The sequence below is a fragment of the Lipotes vexillifer genome, unplaced genomic scaffold (genome assembly GCF_000442215.2).
Source record: "Lipotes vexillifer unplaced genomic scaffold, Lipotes_vexillifer_v1.1 scaffold230, whole genome shotgun sequence".
Lineage (NCBI taxonomy): Eukaryota > Metazoa > Chordata > Mammalia > Artiodactyla > Lipotidae > Lipotes > Lipotes vexillifer.
Genome location: NW_006775143.1, coordinates 4861364 through 4876351, shown reverse-complemented (window position 1 = coordinate 4876351; position 14988 = coordinate 4861364). Strand labels below are relative to the sequence as shown.

The 14988-nt window shown below is 52.6% G+C and overlaps 1 protein-coding gene across 2 annotated transcripts in view; it reads left to right on the top strand.

Moving 5' to 3' along the window:
* The window catches only part of ZNF618 (zinc finger protein 618), a 187392-nt gene that overhangs the window by 156957 nt on the left and 15447 nt on the right, over positions 1-14988 (top strand). Inside the window, exons 11-13 of one of the 2 annotated variants that reach the window (XM_007449737.1) lie at positions 5596-5835; positions 9545-9628; positions 12956-13033. In XM_007449737.1, coding sequence (XP_007449799.1) covers positions 5596-5835; positions 9545-9628; positions 12956-13033 — 402 coding nt within the window. The remainder of the gene's footprint in view (positions 1-5595; positions 5836-9544; positions 9629-12955; positions 13034-14988) is intronic. The other variant, XM_007449738.1, reaches the window with a different exon arrangement.

The following is a 14988-nucleotide window of genomic DNA, read 5'->3' as shown; positions in this document are numbered from 1 at the left end:
ACCCATGTCCCCTGCATCGGCAGGCGGACTCTCAACCACTGCGCCACCAGGGAAGCCCTGTGCTATTCTTATGATACATATACATCTATGTAAGTTATAAACCCAATAATTTTTTTTTTGCTCTATATAGTCAGTTATTTGTTAAAGAAATAAGAAAATGCCTTTTATATTTACCCACATGTTAAAATTTTCATACTTTTCTTTCTTTTTTATAAATTTGAATTCTATGTTATGATTTTCCTTTATTCCCTGAAGAGCTTCCTTTAACATTTCTTTTTTTTTTTTTTTTTTTTTGCGGTACACGGGCCTCTCACTGTTGTGGCCTCTCCCGGTGCGGAGCACAGGCTTCAGACGCACAGGCTCAGCGGCCATGGCTCACGGGCCTAGCCGCTCCATGGCATGTGGGATCTTCCCAGACCGGGGCATGAACCCGTGTCCCCTGCATTGGCAGGCGGACTCTCAACCACTGCGCCACCAGGGAAGCCCAGCATTTCTTACACTGTAGGTCTGTTGATGAAAGATTCTCTTAATTGAAAGTGTTTTTATTTCAGCTTTTCTTTTGAAGTATATTTTCTTTGGATATGAAATTCTAGGTTGAGATATTTTTCTTTCAGCATTTTAAAAATGTCATTCCTTTATCTTCTGGCTTATGTTGTTTCTGATGAGAATTCAGAGATCATTCTGATTGTTATTCTGTATTTAATGGGTCTCTTTTCTCTGAATGCTTTTAAATATTTCTCTATATTACTAATTTTCAGCAATTTGATTATGATGTATAGTTTTCCTCGTGTTTATCCTGTTTGGGGTTCAGTGAGCTTCTCAGATCAGTGGGTTTATATTTTTCATCAGATTTGGAGATTTTTCAGCCAGTATTTCTGCAAATATTTTTCTTCCCCAATCTCTTCCTTCTCCTATTGAGACTTTAATTACATATATATTAGATTGTTTTATGATGTTTACAGATCAGTTGAAGCTCTGTTCAGTTTTTCAGCCTTGTTTTCCCTCTGTGTTTCAATTTGGATAATTTCTAGTGTCCTGTGTACAAGTTTACCGATCTTTTCTCCTACAGTCTTACTTGTTTCATTAGAAATATCCATCAAATGAATTTTACATTTCAGCTATCATATTTTTCATCTCTGTAATTTCCACTTGGTTCCTTTTTACATTGTTTCTTTCATTATATTCATATTATCCTTTAAATGTTTGAGCATATTTATAATAGCTGTGTTAAGGTCCTTGCCTGCTAATGCCATCATCCCTGTCATTTCTTTATGTTCCTATTGATGTTTTTTCTCTTGATTATTACTCACATTTTCCTGCTTCACCTAACAAATAAATTTTTATTCTGTGCTGAACATTGTGGATGCATGCTATGTTGCTGAGTGTGTGGATTTTGTTGTCTTCTTCTAAAAAGTGTTGAATTTTGTTCTGGCAGGCAGTTAATCTACTTACAGATCAACTCAATACTTCAAAGCCTTGTTTTAAAGCTGTGTTAGGGCAGTTCCAGAGCAGTCCTTATTCTAGGGTTAGAGTAATCCTTCTGAGGCATGGCTTTTCTGGGTCTCAACTGAATGCTGGAGGTATTCAGCAAGATCTCTCCTCTGGCAGGTGGAACTCGGACATCTCCTTGCCTTTTGCCACCTCTGAATCTTCAATCAGCTCCCCGCCCCCGCCCCCACCCCAGCAGCTATTGGTTGCCAGTCTTTGCAGAGGCTCCCTCTGCACAAATACAGTTTGGTGTTCAGCCAAAGACTTCAAGGGGCCCCTCTGCCCATTTCTGGAGTTGTTTTTTTGCACAATTTCCTCCTCTTCGTTATTCTTCCCTGTCAATTCCAGCTGCCTCAGGAGCCCTGAACTCTGATCACTGTCTCTCAGATCAGTGAGATTGCAGTGCATCCTTCAAGCTCCACCTCTGTGCTGTGGTCCCGAGGGTCTATCCTAGCAGAGAGCTGGGGTGATCCTGGGGCTCACAGCAGGTCTTCTTTCATGAATCACAGTCTTGCACCATCTACATTCAGAGTCTGAAAATTCTTGTTCCATGCATTTTGTCCAGCTTTACAGTTGAATCTGGAGGAGGGCTAGTCCTGTACTAAGTATACATACCATCATGGCCAGAAGTGTAAGGTCTCCAGTTCTCTTTCTAAGACTAAAATCTGTGAGCAGTGGTTCCCAAATTAGATTCCTCTTGCATCACCTCTCCCTTGCATTCCCTCCTCTAGCCTTTGAGCACCCTATTCCCGTTTGCCTCCAGTGCGTTTCCACTCCCCTCTACTGCATTAAAGGTTTCAGGGAAATCCTCTGGTCTTCCCTGCCTCTCAGCTGCATGGTTACCTTTCTTGAATCCTTATAGTCTCTGAATTTCTGTTCCAGTTAAATTTTCAGCTTTACAGAAAGAAGAGACCACGTGCTGTCTTATTTTTAATATCTCTTATGTGTAAATGTCTCATACCTTTCTTACTAGGCCAGTCTGCCAGTCTGAAATGCTTTCTTCCTTTCTCAGTGAGAGCCCAGGTAGGAATATCAGCCTGATAACATTCCATGTGAGAAAGTCAACAGATGGAGCAAAAGGTTGAGTGAAATGAGTTAGGAGCCTGGGAAGTTTATCTTGGCTTGGCACTGATCTCCTCTGTGACCCTGGCATGCTGCCTGTACCTCTCTGAGCCTCTTTGTCCCTAGCTGCCTTATACCCTTGGTACCAGTGGGAGGATAACATGTGAGAAGCTTCTTTCGCCCTCTCTTGGGCATCCCATCTTTAATGTGCTCTGTTTAGGTGGTTCTGAGCCATTCGTGCTTTGATTCCTGGTTCCACAGTATCTGTTGAGCACTTCCTGTGTGTTAGGGAATGTGCCAGGCACTGAGTGCATGGTTGGACCAAAGTGGCAGAGTCCCTACCCCCACGGAACATACAGGGTAATGGGGAAAGAGACATTGATCAAAGATCACACCATGGGTCATCATTGGTGGCAGTCAGATCTTGGAAGGGAACAAGGGAGGCGACTGGAAGATAAATGACCAGGTGGGGTATCAGGGAGGGCTTCCAGAGGAAGTGATGTTTAGGTGGAGGTATGTAGGACCAGCAGTAGAAATTCAGGCAGAAACTGGAAGGAAGAACATTCCAGGCAGAGGGAATACCATGAGCAAAGGCCATGAAACTTGGAAGAGAGAGGGGTAGACTGAGAGGGCAAGAAGTGGGCAGGCCCCAGGCCAGGGGCCAGGGCAAGCAGGTGATGCCCAAGGGTTTATTGTATCATGTGCTTTTGGGTGTCCTGAGCTCCCTGCCACAGGGAAGGAGGGGCTCTCCCACACGGAATGCCAGGATTTTGACAGCAGGGTCACAGACCATGAAAAGATCTGATCCAGAGGGTCTCCTAGAAACCATTCTGCAGGTGGAGACGAGGCCTAAGAGGGGAAGCAACATGCTCTGTTTATTGCTCAGAAATTCTCTGTCCCTTGTGCCCAGGTGCCCGGGGGTGTGTTAGTGCCTAAGGGGACCACATGGCCTGTGCAAAGACCTCCATGAGAAGGTGGCAGGCTTGAGCCCCCGTCCCATCCTGGCACTAACTTTCTGTGTGGCTGTAAACTTATTAACCATTCTGGGCCTTGGTTTCCTTATTCCTAAAAAAATACCATTAATAACTGTTTACATTTGAAGAGTAGTTTACCATTCAAGGTGCTTCCGTGACCTGTATGGATTCTCACAAAATCCCTGTGAGGTTGGTAGTGCAGAGATGGGTGTCCCGCTTTCATCAGTGGAGGTGAGGTGGGAAAACTGAGGCCAAGAGGGGAAGTAAGGAGTCCAAGACCGCAGAAGCCGGAGGTGACAGACTTGGGATTCAGGGGTGGGTCAGGCTCACCGCACACTCAGTGCTGGTTCTGTTAAACAGTGAACCACAAGCTGTGGTCCCCAAACTGTGTTTCAGGGAGACGGGAGAAATCGGAGATGGGACGCCGGACGCCTCCCTCAGAGTTTGATGTGTAGGTTTATCCTGTGGCTAAGAAAAAAAAATTGAGAATCGTGAGATGAGCCACCCTTCCGGTTGAACTCGCGACCTTCAAGGTCTTTCACTCTGAAAGGGAGGGAGGGAGAAAGGGGGATCATATGTAAGTATCCTTCCCCACCCACCCGTCTCCAGTTCCTGATTGAGAAAGTGAGAATCTGGAGAGTGGGGTGGCGGGGGACACCTGTGTTCTCCGCAGACTGAGCCTGGGGGCTTCCTCCTGGGGCTTGGGTGGGGCAGGTGAGGGCTTGCTTACGGGGCCACCACCAAAGGACGCCCCATCCCCAGCTCCTGGCATCTGGCTGCTACTGAGGTGGAAAGGCAGTGTCCCTCCCCAGAGGGACAAGGGGGGCCAGCCTGAGTCCTCTGAGCTCACCTCAGGGCCTCGGGTCCTGTGTGACCTTGAACAAGGCCCTGACTCCTGCGTCTCTGGGCCTGAGCTTCCTCACCAGCCAGGAGTGGGCAGAGGTGGAGGGTCAGGGAGCTCCCGTCTATTTTGGCTATGAGAGCCGGGGGCGCAGCGTCTGGTGCCCAGGATGGACACTGCCCTGGGAGCAGGGGTGTAAGAAGGTCTCTCCTCTGCCCCTGAGGCAGGCAGCAGGGCAGGGTCCTTCTCAGGCTCCGGCCAGGCTCTGCGGCAAGTTGGTGCCCTCGAGATGTTCCCAGTGCCGGTGGGTTCCGTGAGCCCCTGGTCAGCCCCGGAGGGGTCCCTTCTCTTGCCATCTGGTCCACTCTTGCCCTCCGGGAAGAGTTGCAGTTGAGTGAAACCACTGCCTCCCCTTTCGGTTGGAAGGTGGCACTGTGGTCACATTCAGGGGCTTGTCACCCCGGTAACTACGTCTCCGGGCAGCGTACAGGAGGCTGCCACCTGAGACCAGCCGAGCTGGAGACCCGCCGAGGGTCAGGGCCCCCCACGCCTGTTCTCAGTAACTCCAGTTTCTGCAGAGAAGGCGGGCAGGGGAGGCAGGAGGTGTGGGAAATGGTGACACAAGCTGCCCCTAACCCCACCAGGGAGCTGCTGCACTGATTTCCATGAAAGTGTCAGGCGTTGGGTCGAGCACTGTCCCCTGAGATTGTCAATCCCAGGCAGTGCCCAGGAGCGACACGAGCCCCTTCCCCTAAAACCATGGGGCGACGTTGGGCCCTCTGCTCTTCCCCTCTCCCATCAATCAACCCTGCATGTCTCTGCCTCTCTGTCGTCTATCATTACTGCTGAGCCAGCCTGCGTTGGAAGGGCAAGAGGCTCAGGAGTCAGCATTTTAGAAAATGCATTTGAGCCTGGGTTGACTAATTCAAGTGCCCCAAGCATGGGTCACAGGCCGAGTTCTTAGACACGCAGAGCCTGGGTTGGTCAAGGGTTATGGGTGACCCAGCCAGTGGGCTGGTCAGTGGTCTCCAAGTAATGCTGAGTGTGAGCTGGCGATCAGGCTTCCCTCGAGGAGAAGCTGGGGAAGGTTCTAGACTCCCAGACTTTCTCAGGCTCCAGGTGGGAGCCAGAGCCCTTGTTCTCTGTGGACCAAGAAGTTTTGGCCCTCGAGCGTAGGGGTACTTGGTCGGCTCCAAGCGCCCTCGGCAACTGAGAGCGTGACCCTCTCAGGTACTGCCCCCGGGTGGGAGCCACCGGACGATCCAGACACGGGCTCTGAGTGTTCGCATCCAGAGGTCTCCCCGTCTCCACGCTTCGTGGCAGCGAAGACCCAGACGAACCAGTCGGGGAAAAAGGCTCCGGCCTCCGTGGTCCGATGCGCTACCCTCTTACACCGCACCCCTCCAGCCACCCAAACCCCGACGTTCCGCACTCCAAATTCGGGATCTCCGGCAAGCAAGGCAACTGCAGGTACCAATGGCCTATGTTACCCTCACACTTCCTCCACTCCCCGCCCTTGTCCCCACCTGCCACAGCTGTGCCCGGGGTCATTGTTCCCTTACAAGAGCGAGGGTGGTGGTCCCTAGCTCTCTGGGACGAATCTGGGTCCCGGCTCTGCCTCAGGCTGGCTCTGTGACCACGGCAAGCCACCTAGTCTCTCTGAGTCTAGGTTTTCTTACCCTAAATCAGAGGGTTGTACAAGATGGTTTGCAAACGAATTTTTTTAAGTAGGAGAATATTTTTCTCCCCAAGTCCTGGCCTAAGGGGTTTTAAATTCTTTTAAATTAATTGCCAACATTTGAGCATTAGGAGATTTTTATATGAAACTTTTGATTTCTGGCTTACATTGAAAAGTCAGATCTGGCAGTCCTGGGCCCACTTTCCTCAGGGCAGCAATTGCCTTGGGGCCGAGCCACAGCTGCCTCCTTCAGTAGAGCGTGTGCTCTCCGGTTTTCCACAGTCCCCACCACTCCCTCCTGCATCCCCAATACAGTGGCCACGTGGCAGGTGCCATGTCTCATTGTGATCACACTGTTGTCTTGTCTCACATCCAGCCCAGTTCATCCATTTACGTCACCTGCCTGGACCCTCTTGGCATGAGTTTGCATCCCCCATTTTTCAGAAAACCCAGAGTCCAAAAACTCATTTCTACGAAGAGCTGCTCTCCATGAAGAAGTGTTTGGCTGGGAGCTCTGTTCTCCTGGCCTCCCTCTACCTCACTGTCCAGGAAACCCCTCCATGAGCCATAGCCCAGCGGGAAGCCAACAGATGCCCACTCCAGTGTTGTCTGAGTCTACGCAGAAAGGGCTCAGACTCTGGAGGGGTGAACAGGCAGTGCAAGGTGCACACCAGCCATTTCTTACCATTTATCGGGGAAAACTGATAAGACACACTGTGTGCTGAGTACCAGCTAATCAGGAATCCTGATTGACACCTGGATGGAAAGAGCCTTGGGCCTCCTGCCTAGATATGTGGGATGTAGGGTAGAGTGATGACTTGGTCATTCTGGGACTACGGGCCTTTCAGATGCCCTCAAGAGGCCCAACGTTATCCACTAAAAATAGACAAGTGATCAAACTGAGAACTCACTCAAATGAACCAGGGGGCTGGACCGATTACAGCCACGTGATGAGTTGTGCTCGCCTTTACTCTGGTTCAGAAAGCTAACCAGGAGCAAGGTTGTGGTTCTTAAAAATATTTGAAGCTATGCTTTTTGTGATTAGATCTCCTGAAAGGAGAGTAAGTAGTTAATTAACTTTGAAGGTAATGGTTTTCAGCTACTGGGTAGAGAGGAACTAGTAGCCATTGTTTTTTGGCGACAGTAGTTATAAGTCAGTTAAACAGGCTGGTCATCACGGACTTATTGGTGGTAGATACTGGCTCAACTAAATAATGGGATCACGGCTTTCAGGTCTTGATTTTACTCTCGACCTTGTGGCTGGGAGTTTTTGCATCTGCAGTTTCCTGCCTGTAGGGCCTTTGTGGTCTGTGGCAGCTCTCAGAACCCAGAGTCACCAAGTAAGCATCACAAGCGATGGGGCTTGCCTCTGGCTGCCTTTATGTGACCTGGAAGACTTGTGGTAGGTATCACACCTGGACTACTAGCTGCGCAGGTCAGGGGACACCAGGTTGTGAGCCGGAGCCTGCATGTTGGAGCTGGAAGTCATCACTGCCCCCGTCATGCTAGAACAGGCAGCCGCTCCCGCGTGTGTGCGTGCGTGCGTGTGTGTGTGTGTGTGTGTGTGTGTGTGTGTGTGTGTGCGCATGCGCACGCGCGCGCCTTCGCGGGGGTGTCCCCTGTGGAGCCGCTTGCTGGTTTTCAGCCAGAGGTGCCTATAGCAGGGATAGCTGATCAAAATCTGCTTTATCAGCTGAGCCATAAGAGGCTAATTATAAGAGTTTGTAACCTTAGTTGTGCTGAATTGTACCAATGCGTTGGTCAGGCTGCACGAAAATCCTCCACAGATGGGTAACCATCTCCTGCATGCATGAGTGTTAAGACGGCAAAAGGAACCACTTCCCTGCCCCAGGCCTTTTTAAAAAGGAAGCATCTGTCCCAAGAATGAAATCTCCTTATTCTGCCATCTTAAAGGGTTAGGAGCTTAGTCGGGCCCAGGAACTTGACAACCTCACTCTCTCTGGGTTTTCACCTATAAGATGGGAATGACAGCGTGGACCTCATAGGGCGATTGGAGGATTATGTGGATGTAAAGCATCTGGACCAGTGCCTGGCCCATAGCAGGTGCTTCGTAAATAAGAGTCCCCCCGTTTTTCCTAGGTAGAGAATTGAGGGGCTTTCTTTGCCAATGTACAGATGGTATCTTGAAGTGGGCAGGTGTGTAGCTCTCAGTCCAGGCATTTTACAGACAGAGTTAGAAGAGAGGGTCTTGTGTGTGATGTTGTCAACAGCCTCTGCAAAAAGGAGGCTGCATCAGGAGGCACTGTCAGAGTCGGGGGCAGGGGAATTGAGCAGGGCCTATAGGAGCCACCTGGGGCTTCCTTTCCCATCACCCCAGTGATCGTCTGGAACCCCGGCTCCCATAGTATGAGCGCTTGCCCTCCTGGCGTAGGGTGGCCTGGGTAACAATGGCATTTCCCAGAGTGGGTTCCAAGAATCACCGTTTTTGAAGGATGTTAAGGAATCTCATAGTTTTAAATGGCCTTCAGTGGCCGATTATATTTGGGAAGGTTGGGTTCAGTGAAGCTAGATGGGTCTCTCTCTCCGGTCGAACTTCTCGGAGCCTTTGATATCCTCATGCAAGCTGTTTCTCCTTAAGAAAGGCTGCTGGGTCAGCTGCTCATCCCAGATTGACTTGTTCCCAGAAGCCTTTATATCCTGGCACATCCAGCATCCCCACTGAGCAGCTTGGAAAAGCCGTCACCTTCTGGCTCAGACGTTCGAGACAGAACGTTGGTGTTTCCCACCTGGTTGGACCCTTTCTCTGACTCCGGCGTTTACAGAGAGTTCTGGGAGAAGGCAAGCCACTCAGGAAGGCGCGTCAGTGGAGACACCCCAGAATCACTCAGGGAGTCAGTCCCTTGCCCCCAGTGAACCCCGACCATACCTCACCTGGTCTTTGGCCTCCCAGGGTGTGGGGCTACCCGGCTCAGCCTATCATGACTTCTCTGCCACCCAGGGACCCCTTCTGCTCTCTGGCCCTCCTGCTCTGCCAGAGCCACCGCCAGAAAACAGTCTGTCACCCTCCCTGCTCCTTGGTGGGGCCTGTGTCAGCAGAATCTGGCAGAGCAAGTAGCGAGTGGCAGATCCAGATTACTTAGTGTCACGTGTGGCTCCCCAGGGGTCAAAGATGGGAGACCCTGGCCTGTGTGCCATCTACTCGATCAGTTGGAGCTCAGGGGTGCGCCCACATCCCACACACATCCCCCCCGTGCCTGGACCTCCACCCACCCTGGGCACTGTCGGGGACCTCCTGGGACCCTGACGAGGTATCAGGCAATTCAGGTGAGCCTGAGGAACTGCAAGTTTGGGGTTTGGGGTTCTGGAGCCCATCCCTCTGCTGGTTCCCCAGCATAAAGCCTCAGGCACTCACCCAGCCCAGGGGCTGAGGCAGTTCCCACGTCCCTGGCCTCCCAAGCCCCCTCTGGCATGCCCCTCCCTTTGGACCTGTTGCTGACCAATCACCGTGGCTTTTCCTTGCTCTCTCCTCTCCCCACCCAGCAGAAAGCGCTTTCAGTCGGAGGGTAGAAGGCAAAGCACAAAACCACTTTGAAGAGACGAATAGCAGTTCCCAAAACTCCAGCGGTGAGTGTGCCCCATGACAGTCACCCTGTGCTGCCGCCTCAATCCGCTCCGGGATCTTTGTGGTGCGTGATGGGGCAGGGTGTCGGGAGGAGGCTGAGAGCAGAGCATTAGAGGGCGGCCAGAGCCCGGTAGAAGCGGGAGGGGTCCTTTTTCCAGGGACATCCCTCGGGGCCTCAGGAGCATCTCCGGGACTATGGATCCTCTTTGTCTCTTCCCCATGGAGAGAGGAACTCCCCTGCCCCATGACCTGTGTGATATACTGACTTGGATGGCCCCCTTTGAGCCATTGCTATGTTTATAGGATGAACATCACAGCCATTTTTTTTTTCCCAGAAGAAGCAAAGCGGGTACAGTAGAGAGAGCTGTGGCCTAAGAGCCGGAGGCCCCAAGTTCTGGTCCCCTTTTGGACCTGGGAACATCCAAAGGTTCCCTTCCAGCCTCTACCAGCCCAAGTAGGCTTGCCTGAGGTTCCCAGTGGTGTTTTGGCGCCCCCTGGTGGTTGCCTCCTGCAGGACTCTAGCGGAACCCTAGAGCACCTTAGAGCAGCCAAAAGCCACTATCCCCAGCCAGACCTGGGGCCAGCCTGGCGGAGCCATGCGTGATCACAAGCAGCCTCTGCCCGAGAAGGGCACAGCAAGCTGGTCTGCACAGTGCCAGCCAGGGCAGGGTGTAAAAAAGATTTTGATAATTCCTTTATACTAAGGTAAGGCCATCACTCACTTTCTTGCTCAATTAAAGTTTAACTCACCAGATTAGGTGTTGGCCTGTGCTCAGCACCGTGCTGGGCACTGCCTGGGTGCAGACAGATGATGCACGTGGCTTGACCACCAGTCAGGGGCTTTATGAAACATCCAGGAGCGCAGACTTGCACATGCAAGCTTCCTCACAGTGATCTGAGCTCCAGCCAAGGCTCGACCCCAGCTCCACCATCTACAAGCTGGTGACTTGAGCTCGCCTCTCAATTTCACCTCTGCTGTGGAATGGGAACGGCACACACATCCCTGTGGTGGGGAGTATTCAGAGGGTGCCCTGCAGAGTTTACATACTCACGTGGTAGGCTGTTTGGGAGGTGGTGGCTTTTTGTTTTGTTTTGTTTTGTTTTCGGTACGCGGGCCTCTCACTGTTGTGGCCTCTCCCATTGCGGAGCACAGGCTCCAGACGCACAGGCTCAGCGGCCATGGCTCACGGGCCCAGCCGCTCCGCGGCATGTGGGATCTTCCCGGACCAGGGCACGAACCCGTGTCCCCTGCATCGGCAGGCGGACTCTCAACCACTGCGCCACCAGGGAAGCCCAATGTGGTGGTTTTTTTAAGTAAGCCAAGTGATTTGATGAGTAAGTGCTCCGAGGAAGGGAGTGAGGTGTGCCGTGGGAGCCCCGAGAATGTTGCCACGATCCTTTAAACCGTAGAGAGCATGTCGACTTTTCCAAACCGCTTCATCCTTTTGGAAGCTATAACCCGCTCAGGCCCTCCAAAAGGTGAGCCTTAAAGAACTGGAGTGACTGGCCCAAAGCCACACAGGAATAAGCAACAGAGCCAGGACTGAAACCGTGGTCTCCCGGGAGCCTTTGTTCCCAGCCAGCCAGGCTGCAACCCCTGCCTCTCCTTCCACCAGAGCCGATGTTCAGAATTGGGAATGACGGTGTGAACGCTGCTCCCGCCGGCAGCCACCATTTATTGAGCGCTTACTGTGTGCCTGGCACGTGTTCAGAGCTGTATGTGTCTTAACCTGTTTTCATCCTTACCACAGCCCAGTGAGGGTCAGTGTTATTGTTATCCCCACTTTTTGGATGAGGGAACTGAGGCTCAGGAGAGGTTGGTTGTTGCCCCAGGTCCCCAGCTTGTGAGTGGTGGAGCCAGGATTCCCCGTGTAGTCTGTCTGGCCCCGTTCTGCCGCCTCCTGCCTGTGAGGCTCACCTGACCATGCCAGGAAGCGCGGGGAGCTGCCAGCAGACAGAAAAGCCCTCAAAGCGCAGCCCTCCCTTGGCCACTCTGGTGTTTGGTGCCAGACAGTACCACCCCGGTGCTTGGACCTAGAAGCAGCTCCCAGCTTCCTGTCCTGAGCCAGGCAGCCACGCGTGGATATTTTCTCCTTGGCGCTCTGTGGGCTGACTTTTTGAAAGTTGGGGGTGTCCTGGAGGGATGGCTCCGGCTGATCTCGCCCTGCCCGTGCCCCAGCCCCAGCCCAGCTGCCCCCTCCTCCTCCGAGAGCCCATCTGGCTCACTATTTCCTAAGGACAGAAGTAATGACTGTCATCTCCGAGCACCAGAACCAGAAGAGACTTAGCTAAACTGTTTCTCTTTTGCAGAAACTGCAAGTCCCCTGATTTCCAATCCTTTCCCTCTCCTACAGAGTAAGTGATGGTCCCGTCGGGGGGCTGGAGAGGGCGAGGCAGGGCAGGGAATGAACTCAGCCAGCCACACGTTCGGGACCCCCCCAGAGCATCAGACCTGGGCCGCCCTCCCACGTAGACCCAGTTGGAGAAGGTGGAGGCACAGGGAGACCCAACCCAGGCGGGTGGAGGAGTTTGGACAGGTGTCGGGCGGAGCTGTGACCATGGGCGTCCTGACTCTGCCACCCCCAGCCCTGCAGGAACAAAGCCAACCCTTCCTGCTCACGGGGGCAGCCTCAGGACGCCTCTTCCGAGCGCATCTCCGCCATCCTCCTGCTGTCTTTTCCCTACTCGTTTTTGCTCTCTTCTCTCTTTCTTTTTCCTTCCGCGTCCCTCTGCTGGGCACACGTGCTCGCGTTCCTATGTGCTCTCATTCTTGCCGCCCTCCGGCCCTCTTCGCTTCCCTTTCCTGTCTTATCCCTGCTTCTCTAGCTCTTCTGTGTTTCTCCACTTCTCACCCTTTCTCTCACCCCTTCTCTCCTTCTCTTTACTGCCCTCCACGTCCATTATGTTGTTTTTGGTTCATTCATACGTTCATTCATTTGTTCACTCAGCAAACAGTGCCGTCTGTGTGCTTCCACCGGCTGAGAGGTGGGCTGTGGAACAAATAAGACGTGGTCTCCGCCCTGAGAGACCTCTCGGTCCCTTAGTGTTATCCCCAGCGCCCAGAACAGTGTGGCACACAGTGAGCACTCGATAAATGCCGCTTGACTGCACTCGGCGGTCTTGATCTGCCAGTCTTTATCTCTCCATTGCTTCTTCCCCCGCAGCCTCTCCCTCACTAGCTAGTGACAGGGGGGCAGACAGGCCCAGAGCCCTGGGTGCACAGCCCCCATGTGTGTCTGGGTGCCCAGTTCCAAGGCTGCTTGCGGCCCAGCAGAAAGGCATCCAGGTTCGTGCTGCCCCTAAAACGGCTGCTCCGTTTCTCCCTGCAGAGCCCTACACGTGCGGCGCCTGTGGAATCCAGTTCCAGTTCTACAACAACCTGCTGGAGCACATGCAGTCCCACGCGGGTAAGGGCCCCACGGTGGACGGGGGCAGGGTACTGAAGCCCCCCTTATCCCTCCCAGCCTCAGATCCTGCAAAAGGCAGGGACGGCCAGGGCCAGCCTGCGGCCACTCTCCCAAAACACAGTCATAGGACCTGGGAGCCCTGGTTACTCCATTGTAAGTCAGGGTGGTCTGTGCCCTGCGGGGGCAGCTGGCTTGGTGGCAGCGTAGCCAGAGAGGGGGTCGGAGCTGGAGAAGGCTTCCAGAAATTGTGACCTCTGCCCGGAGCCTAGAGGCCAAACAGGAGCTGAGCAGGACAGAGTCGTGGGCGTGTGTAGGGTTGAGTGTGGTTTGAGACCCAGGTGAGCGGAGGAAGGGGAGGGCAGTGGAGAGGGCTCAGCCCGGGGCAGCCTGCGGCGAGCCCCATTGCTTTCGCGGTCATACCCCCGAAGCAGCAGTCCTCAAACGTGAGCGTGCATCGGTCACCAGGAGGGCTGGTGACAGCACAGATTTCTAGGCCGCACTCTGAACTTCAGACGCGTGGGTCTAGGGCAGGGCCCAGGACTCACATTTCTGACAGGTCCTCAGGCCACACACACCTGGCTTGTCCGGGACCACACTTTGAGAACTGCTGCTCTAGAGCCACAGCTAGGAGTCTGCTGTCTGGACACCCTTTTTATCAGCTGTTTTGCCATCTGTCCGGCTTACAGTGTCAGCTCCCTCACTAGACCACCAGCCTCCAATTTTAGGTTTTGGTCATAGTAGGACTGATTTCTTTTTTTAAACGTCTTTATTGGAGTATAATCGCTTTACAATGGTGTGTTAGTTGCTGCTGTATAACAAAGTGAATCAGCTGTACTGTATACATATATCCCCGTATCTCCTCCCTCTTGCGTCTCCCTCCCTCCCACCCTCCCTATCCCACCCCTCTAGGTGGTCACAAAGCACCGAGCTGATCTGATTTCTGATCTGATCTCTGTTTTAGGCAGGCAGACACTGTTTGCTGTAACAGGTATATCCCAAATTCTCAGTGGTTTGACATAACCACTTCCTTCTCAGCCACATCACAGCCTAATGCACGCGGCCTTCCACGTGGAGATTCAGGGACCCAGACTCCTTCCTTCCTGTGTCACCATCCTCCCCTGGGTCACAGAGTCCTCTCTTTCTGACTGATGGGCGGGGAGAGAGGCACACTTCCTTCTTTACCACTTCAGACCACAAGTGACACATATATGCTCAAATTCCAGAGCCCTGCCCAGGGGCAGCCCGACAAGGGAAACAGGAACATGGGGGAGACAGCTCGCTGACCCTGCCACCCTTCCCGCAGGGTGATCCTCTGAAGGCATTGGAGGTGATGTGAGAAAAGCGCCTGACACAGACGGTGGCTCAGTAAAGGCCAAAGAGGAGCTGACCAGGAAAGAGACTGTTTGCTTAGCTGCTGTCACTTCTGCTGTCACGGTGGTGGTTGTTGTTAGTTATTGCTTGTCTCTCTCTCAGGTTTCTGAATCTTTCATATCACCTTCCAGGTCTGGCCTGACTAGCACAGAGTATTACAGGGCGAGATGCTCTTCAGGCAGGTGCTGTTAGTGTGACCCCTCTTCATTCATTCATTTATGCAGCGTATATCTATTGGGTATCTGCTGTACACTAGGCACCAACTCGCATGATTTTGGGTGGGAGGGAGATAATTTATTTCTAATGTACTTATTAAAATCAGTGTAGGGACTTCCCTGGTGGTCCAGTGGTTAAGAATATGTGCTTCCCGATGCAAAGGGTGCGGGTTCAATCCCTGGTCAGGGAACTAAGATCCCACATGCTGCGCGGCACGGCCCAAAAATTTAAAAATAATAATCATAAAATAAAATCAGTGCAGAGCTAGATTGGCTGCCGTGACACGTGAGTTCCAGTCGTCTCTAACCGATGTGTCTCTATACCATGTGACCTCAGGCAGGAAACTTTGTCGTCCCCCCCCCCCCCCC